Here is an 18833-nt window from a genome sequence, read left to right on the forward strand (position 1 = left end):
TTAGGGCAAATCACAGGTAAGTAACTAAACCTGGGAGCTTTTGGTGCAGTGGTTAAACCCCCACTTGGGATGTCTGCATCCCATATTGGGGTGCTTGGGTCTGTGTCCCAGCTCTGCTCTCCAATCCAGCTTCCTGCTAATGCACACCATGGGAGTCAACAAATGACGGCTCAAGTACTTGGGTCCCTGCCACTCAAGTGTGAGACCCAGATAGAGTTCCAAAGCTCCTGGCTTTGGCCTCATCCAGCCCCAGCTGTTACAGGAATTTGGGGAGTGAAGCAGTAGATGGGAGATTAATCTCTCCTTCCCCCTCCTATTGCCTTCAAATAATAATAAAAATTAAAATGTTAAAAGTACTTTTTGTATACTCCCTCTCCACACCCTGGCCTCCTGTGTTAAAAGTGCAGGATCTCTTTTCTGGATGAGTTAGGAGGATCGGGCATGCTATGCAACCCACAACATCAGCAGCAAAGCTGCTTCCTAGTGAGAGTACTAGGTGAGAGTCCTGCTGGTCCCTGGGCCTGGTCCTACGGAAACTGTGGCACTGCCCTTCCCGTGAGAAAATCCTCTCTGTCGAGCCCTGGCCCCCTGCCAAGCCAGAGCACAGGTGTGCAAGTATTTGATCATCACATTCTTCTCCAAATCTGAGATGGTAGCCCTAGGAGCTGTCTTTGCCCCTTCACCTTCTTTTTGGTATAAGCTGAAAGGCTGACTTGATATTGTTCATCACTGGCAGATCATAGGTTAAAAAGCAATGGTTCAAAGCGTGACTAACAGCTCTTCCCAAACCAGCTTGGTTGGCCGTACAGCAATGCAGATGCTTTAGCTGTTCAGCCCCAGCTACGCCATGGCGTAACTAGTCCTCCTGGCAGTATGCACCCTCTCCATTTTGGGCAAGGCATCATCTTCCTCCAAAATACCAAATTTTAAAATCTTTCCAAAACCATTCACTGCACAAAAATGTGCAAATTTCCTACACCCCAAGCTTTTAGATAAAACATAAAACTGGCTCTTTTGGCAAACTGGAACTCTGCAGATCTGCGGATGCATGTGATACGATCTCATGAAAGTCCAGACTTCAAAGGTTTCCTGTTCCTCCCTAAACCTTTTAGTGAAATGCACACTACAGGATAAAGTACTGTGTGAGCTTATGGTTTCAGGTATTCTCTGATGGACCATTACATATTCTACAAATCAACTTATCACCCTCTGAGAAGCGGAACACCAGGGGAAATAGCAAGTAAAACAACAGACACTTGGATATGCTGCAATACCATACATACTGTGGACTTACTAACTTTATCATTATTGAAAACCCATTCAACAAAATTAGTGAGGACCATTCATATGAGTAAAGGTAGTTGGCACTTGTTACCAAAAACACATAGAATAAATTTCAGGAAACCTAGAGTTCAAAAGGAAGAGTAATGGAAATGTACTAAATAATAAATAAGCACAAAGATTCTTTTCTGTTTGTTTGATTTTTTTACTTTTAAAATTTTAAATAAAGGGAACAAATTTCATATATTTCCTATATATAGTTTTAAGAGCAAAATGATACTTCCCACCTACCCTACCCTCCCTCACTCCCATCCTCCCTACTCTTTCTTTTCATACTTTTAACTTTTACAATGATATACTTTCAATCTACTTTATAAAAACAAGCCTATCCCACCACTAAATAAAGAATTCAACAAGTAGCAAGTAGAAAAAACACTGTTCCTCAAGAATATAGACAAAGGCTATAAATAAACAATGATCAAATCTCAAAAGCTCAACTGTGCTCATATACATTACTTTTTTTTTTTTTGTATTCTGTATACTTGTTACCACAAATCAGGGCAAACAAGATACTTGTCTTTTAGGAACTGGCTTATTTCACTAGGCATATAGTCTCCAGTTGCATCCATTTTGTTGAGAGAGACAAGATTCCATTCTTTGTTATTGCTGAGTAGTATTCCATTGTGTATATATACCATAATTTGTTTATTGTATACAAAAGTATGAAACAAGACCAATGTCTTACACCCTATACAAAAGCCAACTCACAATAGATCAGGGGTCTAAATCTAAGACCTGAACAGGGGAAACACTGCAAGATGTTGGCATAGGCAAAGACTTCTTGGATAAGACCCCAGAAGAACAGGCAATAAAGGCAAAAAATTGATAAATGGGATTATATCAAGCTAAGAGGCTTGTACACAGCAAAGGAAATACTCAACAAAGTAATGAGGCAACTGACACAAAGGGAGAAAATACTTGCAAATTATACATCTGATAAAGGGTTAATATTCAGGATATATAAGGAGCTCAAGAAACACAACAACAACAAAACAAGCAACCCAGTTAAAAAAAAATGGGCTAAATATACAAACAGGCATTTTTTAAAGGGTGAAAATGGCCAAAATACACATGAAAAGATGTTCAGGATCACTAGCCATCAAGGAGATGCAAATAAAAATGACAGTAAGATTTCATCTTACTCCAGTTAGAATGCACATCCAAAGATCAAAAATTAATAACTGCTGGCGAGGATATGAGGAAAAAGGTACCCAGATACACTATGGTGGAATGTAAACTAGTATAACAATTATGGAAGATGATATGGAGTTTCCTCAGAAATCTGAAAATAGATGTCCCATAGGACCCAGTCTTTGCACTCCTAGGAATTTACCCAAAGGAAATGAAATCAGCACACACAAGAGTTAACTATACCCCCATGTTTACAGCAGTTCAACTCACAATAACTAAGATATGGAATCAATCCAGATGTCCACTAACTGATGAACGGATACAGTGCAAAGATTTTTACTTAATGTTCAGTGATTCAAGTGACGCAAAGTTGAAGCTTTAAACTTCTTTCCATTCCTGAGTCATTGAGTAGGCAGCATAATAGCAATGCTTTGGACTAAGTTGGAAAAGTTAAATACAAATTAGTGAGATTCCTGGACTGTGGAATTTTGGAAATAAATGTGTTTAATTCTATTTAGTTTTAATTCCATATACTAACCACAATTATGTTGTCATGTGTTAACTCAATAGGACAACTTTAAATGGCCTGTTTAGAAGGCTGGATTTTATGTTGGGAATAAGTTCCCGTAGGCTAAGGCTCCCTAGGAATAGTAGACATTTCTGTTTAACATTTAAAGTGGCACAGTTTCCATTAGGTCATTCATAAACTGATTTTCAATTTATGGGGATAAATATTACTTCAAATGTGTAAAGTGAGATTTTATTAATATTTTATGTTTTGCCACTTCAAAATCACACAATTCAAGTTTGTATAAAATGTGAACATACTGTATATGACATATTTGAAGTCAATGACAAAAGTGATTCTGTCCCCAGGCTCTTAATTTTACTAAGTTAATTTACTTAATAACCCTCTCCTTCAGAGATGAAGGAAAATGTGAATCTGCTCCATGTGTCTATCCACTGTCACAGCACACATTTCTACAGAGAAGGAGCTTGGATTAGCAACAGTAACCAGAGCCCTGACACCCACGAGAAGGAGGGCCTGGTGCCCAGCACACAAGCTCAGGCACAGCATGCCCATGGCGCAGGCCAGGCCACCATCCCCTACAGACACTGCAGGGGAAGCACTACGGTGAGCAGAGACAGCGCCCCCAGACACAGCACTCTCACATGGGAGAGCTCAGTCCACCACTAAGAACCAAGTGTTTGAGGAAACTCTGCACCATGAAGACAAGGCACCAGATTCAAAGAAAGAAGGTGGATAGGAGAAAATCCGATGTTCCAAAAGAAGGTAATGAGTATTTCCAGAAAGAAAAGGAGGAAATCCCATTCATAGACAAGAACAGACTTTGTCATTTCTTAGAAATGAAAAACAAGATGATAGTGAAAATAAAAAGTTTAGAGGTGGGCAATCAAGCAGAATTTGCCTGAGCTGAAAAACTGCTCCAGAGTCCAGCACCAAAGAACAAAGAGATGGGAGCCATGAATGGACAGCTATAATATTTGAAGGATAGACGCGCTAGTTCTAGAACTGGAAGTTCTAGAAAGAAAGGAGAGCTATATTATACATAAGGAAAATATTTTTAATAATCCAAGGAGTTATCAATGTGAGGGTCCTTGCATAGAAATATAAGTGTTTTCAGATAGAAATGGTTGAATAAGAGACAAGAATAGGTGAAAAAATACCCACACCTAGAATCACAGGCATAAAGTTTTATAAAAAGAAAAAAATTCTTGAAGACATCTAAAAAGCAAAAATAAGTGTTTCTAAAAAGAAAAAATCAGATTGATCTATTTTCAAAAACACTGCATGCAAAAAGATAATGGAGCAATATCTTCATAGTTGAGGGAGAAAAGAAGTTTTAACTTTGAATTCTTAACTGTGAAAGGAAATAAAAGGCTTCAGAGAGTTCTCCAGTCCTGATCTATCTGTAGAAAGCCATTGGATGACGATTATCACAAAAGACACTAATAAATACACATGAGTGCAAGAAATAGCAATGAGCAGAGAAACAGGTATAACTGAGACATAAATGTAAATAAATGTTCTTAACAAAAAAGATTAACACCAATCCAGGTCAAAGTATCACTCATTCTCCACTCTGTTCTCTGGTAGGAGAACAGGACAGGCAAAGCAGAAGTATGCCAAGGTGCCTGACCACGAGGAGAGAGAGAGAGAGAGCATAGAGTGAGAGAGACCAGGGAGGGAGAAAGAGGCAGAGAGGGAGAGGTAGAGAAAGAGAGAGAGAAATTGCAGACACTGAGAAAAATACAAATAAGTTTAAATATATCAGTTTAAACTACAAGTGTTGAAATACAATGTACAATTGAGGGAGGAAAGTGCCAGCAGTAAAAATAAAAATGAAGAATGAAAAGCAAGAAAGGAAAAAATAGGAACTATACTAAATGGCAAAAGCGAATAGAAAGAATACTGTTATGGTAATAAAGATGAATATAAACATCTTAAAGTAACCAATTAAAGGCCAAGCACTTTGGGTTTGGCTAAAAAGGCAAAAGTCAGCTATATTTATTTAACAGACTCATATTTAAAAATAAAATGTCAGCCGGCGCCGCGGCTCACTAGGCTAATCCTCTGCCTTGTGGCGCCGGCACACCGGGTTCTAGTCCCTGTCGGGGCGCCAGATTCTGTCCCTCTTCCAGTCCAGCTCTCTGCTGTGGCCAGGGAGTGCAGTGGAGGATGGCCCAAGTGCTTGGGCCCTGCACCTCACAGGAGACCAGGATAAGCACCTGGCTCCTGCCATCGGATCAGCGCGGTGCACCGGCCACAGCGCACTTACCGCGGCGGCCATTGGAGGGTGAACCAACGGCAAAAAGGAAGACCTTTCTCTCTGCCTCTCTCTCTCACTGTCCACTCTGCCTGTCAAAAAAAAAAATAAATAAATAAATAAATAAAATGTCAGGGCTGGCATTGTGGCATAACAGGTTCAGCCGCCACCTGCAATGCCAGCATCCTATATGGGCACTGGTTCAAGCCTTGCTGTTGTAGTTATTTGGGGTATGAATCCATCGTTAGAATATCTCTCTCTCTCTCTCTCTCTCTCTCTCTCACTATACCTTTCAGATAAATAATAATAAATGATAAACTTTGAAAGAAATAAGAAATGGAAAAAGATAAACCAGACAAGGCTAATAGGAAAAAAAAATAGCAAAAAGTTTTAGGGAAAAAAAAAAAAGGATACAAGGAGAAAAGCAATAAAAAGGACAAAGAGGGGCATTTCTTACTGATAAAGAATGGACCAACTTGAACTACAGCAATCCTGTTGCCACTGGGTTGGTGTTTCTGCTGAGTCATGAACAAATGCAAACCAAAAAGACCTCAATAGATAATCAAACTATATAGCACGTCAGATGGTGATGAATGCTAGAACAAAGAAAAGAGGGAAGGGTCATGGGTGTGCAGTTTTCAATAGGGCAGTCGAGGCAGGCCTTCCCGGGAAAGTGGGGTGCGTGAGCAAAAACTTCAGATTGCTCAGGACGCAGCCATGTGGACTCCTGAGGGAAGTGACTTCTGAGCAAAGGCACACAGTTACTGTGCAGAACTAAAGGCCAGTAAATCAACTGAGAAGGAGTGGCCCGCAGTGTAAGTGGAAAACCGGAAGCCAAGTGAACAAAGTATTTCCAGGAAGAGTGGAATAATCAACCATGCCCCAAAGTGGACATAACAAATGACATGAGGACTGAGAAGTAACCTTCATTGGATTTAGCAATAGGGGCTACAGCTGACTTTGATTAAAATAAGCTCAGTAGAGCAGTAAGGACCAAAATCTGATAAAAACACAGTTCAAGAGAGGAAATGAAATTATGACTATAACCAACCACTTTGACCACATTTTCTATAAAGAGGAGAGGGGCAGTAACTGCAGGAGTTGAGTGAGGTTAATATGGGGTCGATATTCAGTAATGGGAAGAAAACCCCAGTATCCATAGAACAGAAGCTAAGATCCACACCCCAACAAATGATTTTAGGAAGTTTCAAAATAAAATACATCAGACCAGTAATCTGAAAAATGACATACTCCAAATGATTTCTAAAAGGAAGACACTTTTAGAAATGTTTGGCATCCAATCTGGGAGATAAGAACGAAATCTACAGAGGTGTTACTGGATTGTGATCTTACGGCGCAAGGAGGCTGAATGTGTTTGACTACACTCGTCCCAATGAAAGAAGACTGTTAAAAGAGAAGGCCTTTGTCTGAGTAAGATTCATCAAACAGGAGTCTGAGAGACAAAGCATGGCAATGGGCTCTCAGCAGTGTCCATAGGACACGGTATGCTGATTGGCAGACTTGAAAACTGGGTTTATTTAGCTGACATAGTTCTCATTTTAACTGCAGGGGTAGACATATTCTGGGATTATTAGGTCATTAAAGTCATCCAAACGATTTCAGAATCAGGAAGCAACCTCATCAAGAAGTAATTTCCCATGTAGATTCCCTACAGGAGGACAGGGTGCTTACCAAAGGGCTAGAGTGCCCAGTCCCAAAGACACTGTCAGTATATGAGTGTATCAGTGAACTGGCATTCTGATGTGCCTGGCATTCCCATGTGAGTCTGCTTCTAGTAGTCAATAGCCTGGAACTACATGGATATATTGGAGCCAAGGATCCTAGGGCCTCATGGCAAGCTTGGAATGACACTGAAGGAGAGCAGGATCCATCATTGGGCCTCTTGGTGCCACACATACCTTATCCTTTGTCACTAACCGTATGATTGAAATACTGCCCTGAAGAAAGGGCACTGCACTCAGTAGCCAGAAAACCATCTAAGACTAGGTGACCACTAGCCATGCAGCCCTGAGCAGTGCCACGTGAGCTCTGCCCTCCCCAGTTCACGTATCTTTTACAATGGGAGTGATCACAGCCAACCTGCCTACCTCTGGTTTGTTTGGAGGCTCAGAATCTGAATTGGAAACAAATGGCGACATGAACAGAAGGTACCAATGCTATCATCGCTACACAGCCGATGGCCTGAGTATATATACTTGATATACAGAAGCAGGTTACCAGGATTACCTGAAAATTGAAGACAAGATGTGAAGCCCTTAACACACTAAACAAAATATGGGAAACACCTACCTCTCAGCAACTGGTTTGGCAATGTTGACAAAAATGGTCTCTTGGTTTGCATCCTGATCAAAAATCCTTTGAAATCTGCAACGTGAAAATGGTAATTATTTAAACGCTGAGCCCTCGAACATGACTGGATTAATAAAATCTTGTATTCCCAACAGCTTTGTAAATTACCCCACATTTACATCACCGGGCTTACCTAACTTAACACAATGTTTTCCCTGTAGTCCCAGCTACACTGTGCTGTTGTATTCCTGTACACAAATGTTGGATAAACAGTATGGCTTTGACAAGATCTGCACAATAAATCCTTCTGAAAAACTGCAGCAGCTTTGAACCAAATAATAAACTGTGTGTTTTTTAGTTCTCAAGAGGGACAGTGTCTGCAATTGGCACCAAATTCAAATCTAGATAACCACATGAAATGGAAACCCAAGGAAGGGGTGTAAACAGCCACAGGACGTCCGATGTCAGGACTGGGAGCAAAGAACCTGTGAATCACGTGAACTTACTTTTAAATATTTCAACTGAAGCTTTATTTTATACTAATGAGGAGGAACTGCATCCTAGCATCAAACACTTAATTCTCAATATGATTTTATTTGGCCATAAATCAGAAGTCAGAAAATAAACTGAGCTAGATCTATCCTGCAAGAGAAGTTTTTATCAGATTGGCATTGGCCAGGGGTGCAGGAAGGTGGTAGGGTGTCAATTTCACCATCAAGGCAATACCACTCTGCCGTAGCCTGGTCCAGGATCACAAGCCCAGTGGAATACCTGAGGCAGCAGACACACAATCTCTTCTTTGACAGTGTGGTAAGTTGCTACCAGCAAGTACTGCCCCATCAAAACATCACAATGGTAAGAGAGACAGAGATGGGGTGGGGGGCAGGAGCAAATGGGACAAAATGTTAACAAAAGGGGAATCTCCCACAAAGAGTTTGTGAGTGTCAACTGGGTTATTCTTCTACTATATTTAATTAGTTTTTTCAAATTGAGATTGAGGGAGAAACTTTAAAGCAAAAACTTTACAACAAACACTTCCTAAGGAGCTTTCAGAGGGGCTTAGGAATATCTGGTGTAGAAGCCTGCCTATCAAAGTGAACTGGGCATGCGTTCCATCGGAGCTGAGCTGGCTGGTGCAGTCTAAGAGCATTTTCACCATGGAGGGGTTCAGAAGACCATCCGAGGCTGGACTGGACACACAAAACAGGATGAGATTCACTGTCTTTTACCAACGTTAACTTCAAAAGATTCCTACCCATTTCAGAGAAGCAAATAATGAAGAATGCAGAGAGACAGTCTAAGGCATTTAGCAGGCGAGACTGTATTTCAGACAACAGTGCTTACTGTCCAGAGTACCTGCTCCTCACAACCCTGCCGGAGTACCAGAGCTTCTGGTATGAACAGCGACAGAACACAGAGGCTGACAGAACCCACGGCCACCGACCTGCTCTTTGGGCACAGTCTGCTACCACGCTTGAGCACAGATGAGCAGACTCTGAGCAGTGCCCTGGAGAATGGTGGGAAGGCCAGCTCCTTTCTCTTAGCAAGTCAGTGATGACTGAGTGAGTCAATTAGACATCCCCAAGGAAAAGGAATTATACCTACTACATAATAAAATAAAAGAAATGGCAGGAGTTTAAAAGAAGACACTGATCCAGCCCTGGCCTTTGCAGCCATCTGGGGAATAAACCAGCAGACGGAAGATCTTCTTCTCTCTGTATCTCTCCTTCTCCCTCCGCTTCTCTTCTCCCCGCTCCCAATACTCCTCTCTCTCCCTCTCTCTCATCTCTATGTAACTCTGCCTTTCAAATAAAATAAATAATACCTCAAAAATATAAAAACAAAGGAGAACAGCGAATCACAAACACAATGTATCGTGCAAGGTACCTAACGTTAAATTAATTACAGCATTTTCATTTGCTAATAGATGTATTCATTTCATAAACATATGCTGAATGCCTATCCTGTGCCAGACTCTTTTAGCAAGGTTCAAATAAGAATAGACGATAGTTTTAGTACAGAATCTACAAGCACATGGAATTTCTTGGGAGAAAAATGACAGCCTCCACTACTTAAAGTAACAGGTGGTAGAAACACAAGCTGCCCAGATCTCTCCGTGTACTGGCTTTCCCTCACACATTTTAGAATGAAGATTTCAGCACCACAAAGTTATAATAAATCATTAATTGTATCTTGAACATCAAGTATCATCATCCCAAATATTTTATTTCATATAACGCAGTAGTGCAGTCAACTGGAAAGGCGTTTTGATCAGCTATCTCCTGAAAAATCACTGAAGAGCGAAATAGAACTAGAGCTATAAAGGAGATTAAGACGTCCGGTCTAGCTCATTCACAGAGGAAGCAGCTGAGGTCGAGAGAATAAGGCGATTACTGACGGGCTGGCAGCTTGTGGGCAGCACGCCTGAGACACAACTTAGGTTTCCTGACTCCTCGGAGGTGCTTTCATGTGAGGATTCCTGCAGGCTTTTTCTAGGCTCCACTTCAGATGCAGCTATGCCCATCTCTTCCCATCCCACACCTGTTCCTGCAATCGTCCTCATCCCCGGAAGTGATGACTCAGTCCTTTTAAGTCCTCAGCCCAAACCCTTCCCATCACCCTGCCTCCTTCATCCCACCACACTATATCCACTCAGCAAACCCCATCGGCTTTGATCTCCCAAATACATCTAGAATCCAATTATCCCTCCACATTCCCACTGCTGCCACCATGGGCCAAGCCACCACACTTTCTTGCCTGGGTCTCCCCTCTGAGAGCCTCCCTGGTATTCCTGGCCAGCTTAGGATCTATCTTCCCCATGTCGGTGAGTGAAACTGCCAAAACAAAAGTCAAGTAATTTCATTCTTCAATCAAAAATGTGCCTTTTTAAAGCGACAAAGCTTGGCCAGCACCGCGGCTCACTAGGCTAATCCTCCACCTTGCGGCGCCGGCACACCGGGTTCTAGTCCCGGTCGGGGCACCGATCCTGTCCCAGTTGCCCCTCTTCCAGGCCAGCTCTCTGCTGTGGCCCAGGAGTGCAGTGGAGGATGGCCCAAGTGCTTGGGCCCTGCACCCGCATGGGAGACCAGGAGAAGCACCTGGCTCCTGGCTTCAGATCAGCGCAGTGCACCACCAGCAGCAGCCATTGGAGGGTGAACCAACAGAAAAAGGAAGACCTTTCTCTCTGTCTCTCTCTCTCTCACTGTCCACTCTGCCTGTCAAAAAAAAAAAAAAAAAAAAAGAAAGAAAGAAAAAAGGGACAAAGCTTAAGCCCTCACAGGGACTGCCACAGCTCCATTTGCGGCCCCCTGTGGCTTCCACCCACCTTCTCCACCTTGCCCCCCTGCTCACTCTCCTCCAGCCACCTGCTCACTCTCCTCCAGCCACTAGAGCTCCTTTCCCTCCCTGCAACCCCATCACTCTTGCTGCTGTCGGCCCTCCCTCAGGTACCATACCACAGTGACTGGCTGCCTCACCTCCTCCAAAGCTTTGCTCATGCTGTCTTCTCTTTTGCCAGTTCTCATCCCAGTGTCCCCACTCCCACTTCCTGCCTGATTTTCTCCTCGGCACTTGGCACTTCCTGACCTACTGCTCGCTGGTCATCAATTTATCTCTCAATTTACATATCAGTTGAATATCTTATTTTTTAGATATAAAAGCTAATGTTTTTAATACAGAGATTTAAAAGTCAGCAAATAATGCATTTTCAGTTCACATATGTTTACATATACTCTATAAAGAGGACTTGGGAAAGGGTTGCAGGATGCCCACAAGGCCACTTGTTTGTTTGTTTTTTAATTTGAAAGGCAGAGTTAGAGGGAAGAGGGGAGGAGGGGAGAGGGAGAGAGAGAGAGAGAAATATCTTCCAACCACTGGTTCCTCCCCAAATGGCTGCAACAGCTGGGGCTGGGCCAGACCTGCATCAGGCACAAGCCAGGAGCCAGGAATTTCTTCCAGGTCTCCCACATGGGTGCAGGGGCCCAAGCACTTGAATCATCTTCCGCTGCTTTCCCAGACCATTACCAGGGAGCTGGATTGGAAGTGGAACAACTGGGTTTCAAACCACCATGCATGTGGGATGCTTGCATTGCAGGTGGCAGCTTATCAGCCCCAACATCAGCCCCAGTCAGTTGTTCTTGGCAAGCAGATGGAACCATGGCAACTAAAGTGTTTCAGCAAACTTGCTTTATAGAGAGTGGCCTAGGCCAGCTGTAGCAAAGTCATAGCTGTCGAGGCACACAGCAGGCTTCGGTCAGTGGGGGAATGCCTCCTTCAGAAAAAGTAACTCGTGTGTTACAGATAGGGCTGGTGCTTCACAGATGTGACCAAAAGCAATGGGAGGCACAAAGACCAGCCGAAGCTCACTTTGCCACGCAACAGCAACCCCGCCTGTACTTCCTGTATAAGGAGATACAGTAAGAAGGTGGGGAGGAGGTGGAGGAAGAGATACATACACATGAGAGATGAAAGGTGCAACTGTGAAGATCGAGAATTCTTCATAAGACAAAAAAATCAGGGCAAGTCAGAATATAAAAATAAAGAGAAGGACAAAACTCATTAAAAAAACAGACCTGGGTTAGTTTTATCCAAAGGCAAGGGCAAGACTAGCCCTAAAATGGGGCTTTCATAAAAATGTCCTGGAGAGAAACTCAAGGGCTCTGTCCACAGCACCCTGAAGGCCACCGCTGGAGTTTGGACCAAACATTAAACACGGATTTAGGTTGGGCTCAGATTTCTCCAGAAATAAAAGGCAAGGATGAAAAGAAATGGCTCCATCTGAAACTAGAGAATAAAGACAGTAGGAAACAGCACAACCACACAGGTCGGGGCCTGGCCACCAGGAGCATATCTAGACTAAAAGCTCCACAGTGGGGGGGGGGGGGGGGGGGACGGAGACCACCCTGGGGCGGTGCTTTTCACCAGAACCAAGCAGAAATCCATACACATAAGGGGACAAGGGGACTTTAAAAAGTTTATGAAAAGCTATGCAGAGATTCCAAAATTTTTTACACCAAAACAAATTTATGTTTTCATTCCATTTTCCATAAACTTTATGAAGTCCCCTTGTCTGTGACTTAAATGATCTAGTAGTCATATTTTTCAAAGTAAGAAAGAATAGGTGAAAATAACTTTAATAGCATACTTTTAACCCGATACAGCCCCAATGTTTTTATTCCCATAGGAGATATTTCACAATCAAAAAGAAAATACGAAGTCGTCATGTAAAAAGCCTCCATACATTGCACACATGACAGCACATCTCATGTCTAGTGAGACATTTCAAGTGCTCCTGAGGCACATGTTGCTGGTGCTCATGGCAGCACAAACAAAGCACACCTGTGCGTATGAGGCCCACGTAGCCCTCACATTATAAAGAAGGCTCACTGAGCCAGCACAGACTGTACGCTAAGTTCTCATCATTTATACAGTTTAGTAACACATTGGAATTTCCTGTAAGTACTAAGCCATAGTGGACTGAAATACAAAAGGATAACGCTAGGTAAGTAGGGGTAGGAAAGAAAGGCTGGAGGCTTGGAATATGTTCTTGGATACAGAAATACACCCTCTTTGCTCCCCCAAATATACCTTTTTAAAGATTTATTTATTTGAAAGGCAAAGCCAGAGAGAGAGAGACAGATCCTCCATCTGCTGGTTCACTTTCCCAAATGGCCACAACAGCTGGAGCTGGGCTCATCCAGCCAGGAGCCTGGAGACTCCTCTGGGTCTCCCATGTGGGTACAAGCACTTGGGCTGTCCTCAGCTGCTTTCCTAGGCACACCAGCAGGGAGCTGGATGGGAAGTAGAGTGGCCAGGACTCGAATCAGCAACCCTCTTTTCAATCTTAGGCATGGGAGTAAAAATACAACTTGAGTTCTGTCTACTAAACGAGACAGAGAGTTACACTACAGTCTCTACAAGAAATGATCCTTTATGACTTCACAGTGGATAGTAACCCAGTACAAGAATTAAGTAACAGGGGCAGACGCTGTGGCGTGGTGGGTTAAGCAGCCACCTGCAGTGCCAACAGTCTATACAGGCTCCACTTCTGATCCAGCTCCCTGCAAATACACCTGGGAAAGCAGTCGAAGATGGCCTAAGTGCTGTGCCCCTGCAACCATGAGGGAGACCCAGAAGAAGTTCCTGGCTCCTAGCTTCCGCCTGACCCAGCCCCAGGCCATTGCAGCCATTTGGGGACTGAACCAGCAGATGGAAGATCTGTCTCTCTCTCTCTCTGTTAACTCTTTCAAATAAAAAATAAATCTTAAAAAAAAAATTAAATAATGAAACAGAAATGAAAGAGAAAGATAAACTTACTTAAATTTGTAGCTTTCTCTTTTATTATTCACAAATCCATCTGCCAAATCACGTGGTAAGATAATTTCCAAGCTAGCGGTTAATTTTTCATCTTCATCTATGGAATAAATCTACAAATAATAAAGATAAATTACTATAAATGGTAAAATTACAGTTTGCACTATTATATTATTATCATGACCTACACTGTAATGGTTTGAAAAATGTACTTTTAAGATAAAAAATCATACTATCAAACGTGGATAATTCTATTCTTTGAGCAGTGTGAGGACTCAGGTATGTGTAACAGAACAAGAGGTAAAACCTAAATCAATGCTGTATCTAAGCTCAGATCATCTTTGAATGATCGGATATTCAAATTTGAGCTTTTGAGAGTCTCTGTTGTTGTCATGGAAAAACCAATAGCCCTGAAAGCAACATGTTATTTAAGCATTGCTTTGGAATCGTGTATCAGAAATTAGCATTTTACTACAACCAATAAGCTTTTCTGAACATTTACAAACTACCAGACACACAGATAAATGGACCATGACTGAGCCTTCTCAGAGAGCTTGTAAGAATGCTCTAATTCAAGTTATGTTCAAAGAAGCCCAAGATTCCATGAGATACATTCAGGCACTTGATAAAAGATACGAGGTTTCAAAAACACATGTAATTCATGTCTTTGATCTCATTTTCAAGGTTCTCAGCTCAGCTTAACCACTAATTAGCAAATGACTGGGAGAAATCACTTAGCATGTCAAAACTAATATGGGAATGGAAGGTCTTAACCAGAGCTCACAACTGAACACTGATCCTCTTCTTGGTTACCTACTCCTTCATGTGTTGGCCAGGACAATGGAGGGTCAAGCTTACTAAAAAAAAAAAAAAAAAAAAAAAAAAAAGTCATGCCGAAGAAGGAGAAGTGCAAGATGTGGTTTCCAAAGAGTTGGGTCCAACACTGAGCTTGATTTACCAGCTGTGTGACTTGAGGTCACCTTTCCGCTTGTGATCCCTTATTTCACAATCACAATCAAGGCTCCTCACTCACAAAATAAGAACAGAACTACATCCTCCCAAGACTGCTGGGGGATCAAATGATGTCATGGAAATGAAAGTATTTCGTAATGCACCATAAAAATTGTTAGCCATTCGATTTAGAGGTCTTTTAAGACGACTTCTTGTCTTTCACCAGGAAATAAAAATTCTTTCTAATGGAGAAATACTTGCAGTTGAAGACCTACTTATAAGCTTGACGGTGGGGGAAAGGTCGTATTTCTAAAAGCCTACCTAAATCTCCAGGAAGTGTGAATAATTTCCTAAGCAGGTTTTTATTGAAACCTCTCTTTGAAAACATGAAGACTTCATGTAGAAAAGTCATTGTGTAAAATAAAATCATTTGTAGAAAGCAATGGTATCAGGTCCAAGGCTTTCTGGCTAGACGTTCTCAGGAGATATTTTTAAATTATATCCTCTGGGATACTACATTTTGATTTAACAGCTAGACATGATGGGAGGGGTGCCACACATTAAAAAAAAAAAATCCATCTCTCTACTAGTTTTCTACCCTTACTCATAAATATATCATTTGAGATGGGGAGTTTTTTCAGAACAAATGCATCAATGAATGTGAAAATGCTTTTGAACTGTACAAAGCACTCTACAAATGAAAAGCATTGCCATTGCTAAAATTATCAAAGAGGTTCATATTTTACATATCTTCTACTAATCCGCACATTATAATTTAATTTATGATGCTTCAATGAAAAGTTTAATAAAGCCTTTGAGTTCACTCTTGATTGAATGTTCCTAGGAGCATTTCCAGTAAGAAATACGGGGACAAGATACAGTGCTGACACTTGGGGTGCTCAAGGAGAGCGGAACATTCATTCACCCGGTCCTTTAGCTGTGTGTGGCACAATGTTACATCTCGGTAAGAGCGTGACATCATAAAATGCAGTGTAACACCTAGAAATATTTCTAGAGGATCAAACAACGATTCCACAAACTCACCGAAGAAGCAAGAAAGGAGGAAGATGTTATCGCTGAATTGTCTACATCAACACCTCCAAGTCCACACCTGCCCACCTGCTCACTTTACCATAACCAAGCATCTGCTCCTGACTGCTGACGCGGGAACTAACCCAACATTTTTGGCTAAGAATCTGGACAGAAATATTACATTTAAGACACTGTTTATATAGGATACACTTTTTAAAATCTTCATGTAAGTGGCTGTAAGAGGAGAGAAAATGGGAAGATGCCCATGGATCTTCCTACACGGTTTTATGTCTCCCTCTTTTTTTTCAAGTCAACACTTTCCCTGGATTCTTCTCATGCATGCTCTCCTGAATCTATTCTGGCAACAGAACTAATGATGACGATGACCAAGCTGCTACATCCTCCTTGTTTCAAATACACAGCTAACATGAGGAAAATGCTAACTATGAGATTGCATGAGGTTACACAGAGATGCACCGGCATAGATACGGGATAGGGGCAAAGTATTATTAATGAAATACCAACCCCAGGCACTCACGAATATGGCCCAAATTGCTCATGCCTACATTCTCACTTTGGGAGGCAAAGGTTTTGTCTGAAGAGAGCATGGCTTTGGAATAAAGAAGCCTTAATTACAACCGCAGCTCTGCTGCTCAGCAGCTGGGGGCCTGGGCCAGGGTGTGCAACCTGAGCCCGTCTCCTCATCTGTAACGGGAGAAAACACCCAGCCCGCAGCCTTCTTGGGTCAGCGGGAAATAATGCGCACAAAACACCTGTCGGGGGCAAGTTCTGGAGGCGCGGGGAGACCGGCTACGCCCCCTTTGAGCAGGGCAAGCAATGCTTTGAACACCTTGGCAGCCGCACAGACTCTCGGCCCGGATTCCGCTCCCTGGAGGAAGCACCTTGAGAACACTCAGGTTTCTGAGTGAGATGGCTGTGTGTGTTCTCGGTGGCTCCCGGAGGCCCTCCGCGTCTACCCGCGGTGGGTGTCGACGGCTGCCCGCACAGGACTGGACGTGCCCGTGCTCCGGACCTGGAGACGGCCCCACGGGTCCAGACACCCCTCCGTAGCGGCCAGCTCTGCCCCTGTGCGAAACCCTCTTCTGAGGGTGGCCGAGGGCGGGCACACGCGCGGGGCGCCGGGGCGCGGGGTCCGCGTGCGTGTGCCCGGCCGTGCCGAGGCTGTGGCGCGGCGGGCCGCCGGCCGCGTCCCTGACGAGTGCGCGGAGGTCTGCGTGGCTGCGGGGTGCCTCGGTCAGCGGGCAGCACCGCGCCGGCCGCGAAGCCCCTCACACCGGCCCAGCCCCCTCGCCTGCCACCCCTCCCCGGCCGGGAGGCCCCGCCGCGTTGGCGCCCTGGCAGCTCCGGCCCGTACCCCTTGCTGGTGCTTCCGGAGAGGTGGCTTCACCCTCGCGAAAATCTGGATCGGCTGATTCACCATCTCCTCCCCGGCTCTGCACTGACCCTTGACCTCGCAGGTCCTGGTTCCCACTTCGGACCCTCACGGGCTCTGGCGACCTGCAGCCTTAGCAACAGTAACTAGGGACGCTACCCAGGGAGCACCGCGGCAAGCAGGACTCCGCCTCCTCTCCCTAATTGGTCGGGGTGGAGAGGGGCGGGCCGAGGAAGAGGCCCAGGGGCGGGCCGAGCGGAGAGTGCTGCGCATGTGCATGGGCAAGGTCCTGCGATCTGGGTTAGTGCCAGTGCTATCCTGGACGGTGGCTAAAGGGATGACAGCCACTGTGGCTTGGCCTGTTCCTTTAAAAAAAAAAAAAATTAATGTTACTGTATTTGGAAATAAGCTCTTTGATTGATTGATTTGAAAGGCACAAGTAGGAGGGGAGAGACAGAGAGAGATCTTATATTGACTGGTTTAACTTCCCAAATGACTGTAAAGACTTAAGCCAGGAGCCAGGAGCTTCTTCCAGGTCTTCCACGTGGGTGGCAGGGGCCCAAGCACTTGGGCAATCTTCTGCTACTTTCCCAGGCCATAGCAGAGAGCTGGATCGGAAATGGAGCAGTGGAGGTTAGAAGTGGTGCCCATGTGGGATGCGGCTTTACCCACTACACTGCAACGCAGGCCCTGGCCTGTTCCTTGGTGCAGTCTTAGCGCTGAAGTCATTCTCCCTTTTATTACTGGTTCATTAAAGAAATGGCACTTGATTGGCAACATGCAATGTCCTGGGGCATCCGGAGCTGAGCAAACCGTACTTGCCTGATTGGAGGTTACCATCAGATGAAGGACACTTTCAGCTGGAAATTAGAGCCAAGGTGGGTTTAAAAAAGGACAGGGCTTGCGAAAGGGGGACTTTTCCATGCAATGATTATATTAAGAAAGCACGGGAGCCATGTTCAGCTTAGCGGTTAAGACCCGCAAATTCCATGCCAAAGAAATTTGGTTGGGTTCCTGGCTCCAGCTCCCAACTCCAGCTTCCTGCCAATGCAGATCCCGGGAGGCAGTGGTGATGGCTCAAGAAATTGGCTGGGCCCCTGCCACCCACATAGGAGACCTAGAATGAGTTCCTGGCTCCCGTGTAGGCCAAGCTCTGCCCAGTCCAGCTCCACCCAAGACGGGCATCTGGGAAATGAACCAGTGATGGGAGCTCTGTCTCTCTCTTAAATAAATAAAATAATAATAATTAAAAACCTCTTAAAAAAAAAAAAAAGGATGGGCTCCTCAAAAGATGCTGAGCACATGAAACCATGCTAAACATCATTACCCACCAAGGAAACGTAGATTTAAATCACAAAGAGATATCACTATACCCCATCAGAATGGCTGAAATAAAAAATAGTGACAACAGCAGCTGTGGGAACATCTGGAAGTGGAGAGACTGAATCACTCCTGCTTTACTGGTGCGAGTGTATAATGTAAGAGGTGTGGTGTGGACTAGCACAGCCACTCTGGAAAACAGTTCGGCAGTTTCTGACAAAACTGAAGGTGCTACTACTCTAAGACTCAGCAGT

At 43.8% G+C, this 18833-nt stretch overlaps 1 protein-coding gene across 1 annotated transcript in view; it reads right to left on the minus strand.

The window, feature by feature from the left end:
- KIF6 (kinesin family member 6) overlaps positions 1-17404 on the minus strand; it is a 424022-nt gene extending 406618 nt beyond the window's left edge. The window contains exons 1-3 of the mRNA XM_062187187.1: positions 17242-17404; positions 13887-13996; positions 7572-7646 (exon numbers count right to left, since the gene is read on the minus strand). Of these exons, the coding sequence (XP_062043171.1) occupies positions 7572-7646; positions 13887-13996; positions 17242-17307 (251 nt within the window). The 5' untranslated portion in view covers positions 17308-17404. The remainder of the gene's footprint in view (positions 1-7571; positions 7647-13886; positions 13997-17241) is intronic.
- Between the last annotated feature and the right edge of the window lie 1429 nt (positions 17405-18833).

The sequence above is a fragment of the Lepus europaeus genome, chromosome 3, assembly GCF_033115175.1.
Source record: "Lepus europaeus isolate LE1 chromosome 3, mLepTim1.pri, whole genome shotgun sequence".
NCBI classification, from domain to species: domain Eukaryota; kingdom Metazoa; phylum Chordata; class Mammalia; order Lagomorpha; family Leporidae; genus Lepus; species Lepus europaeus.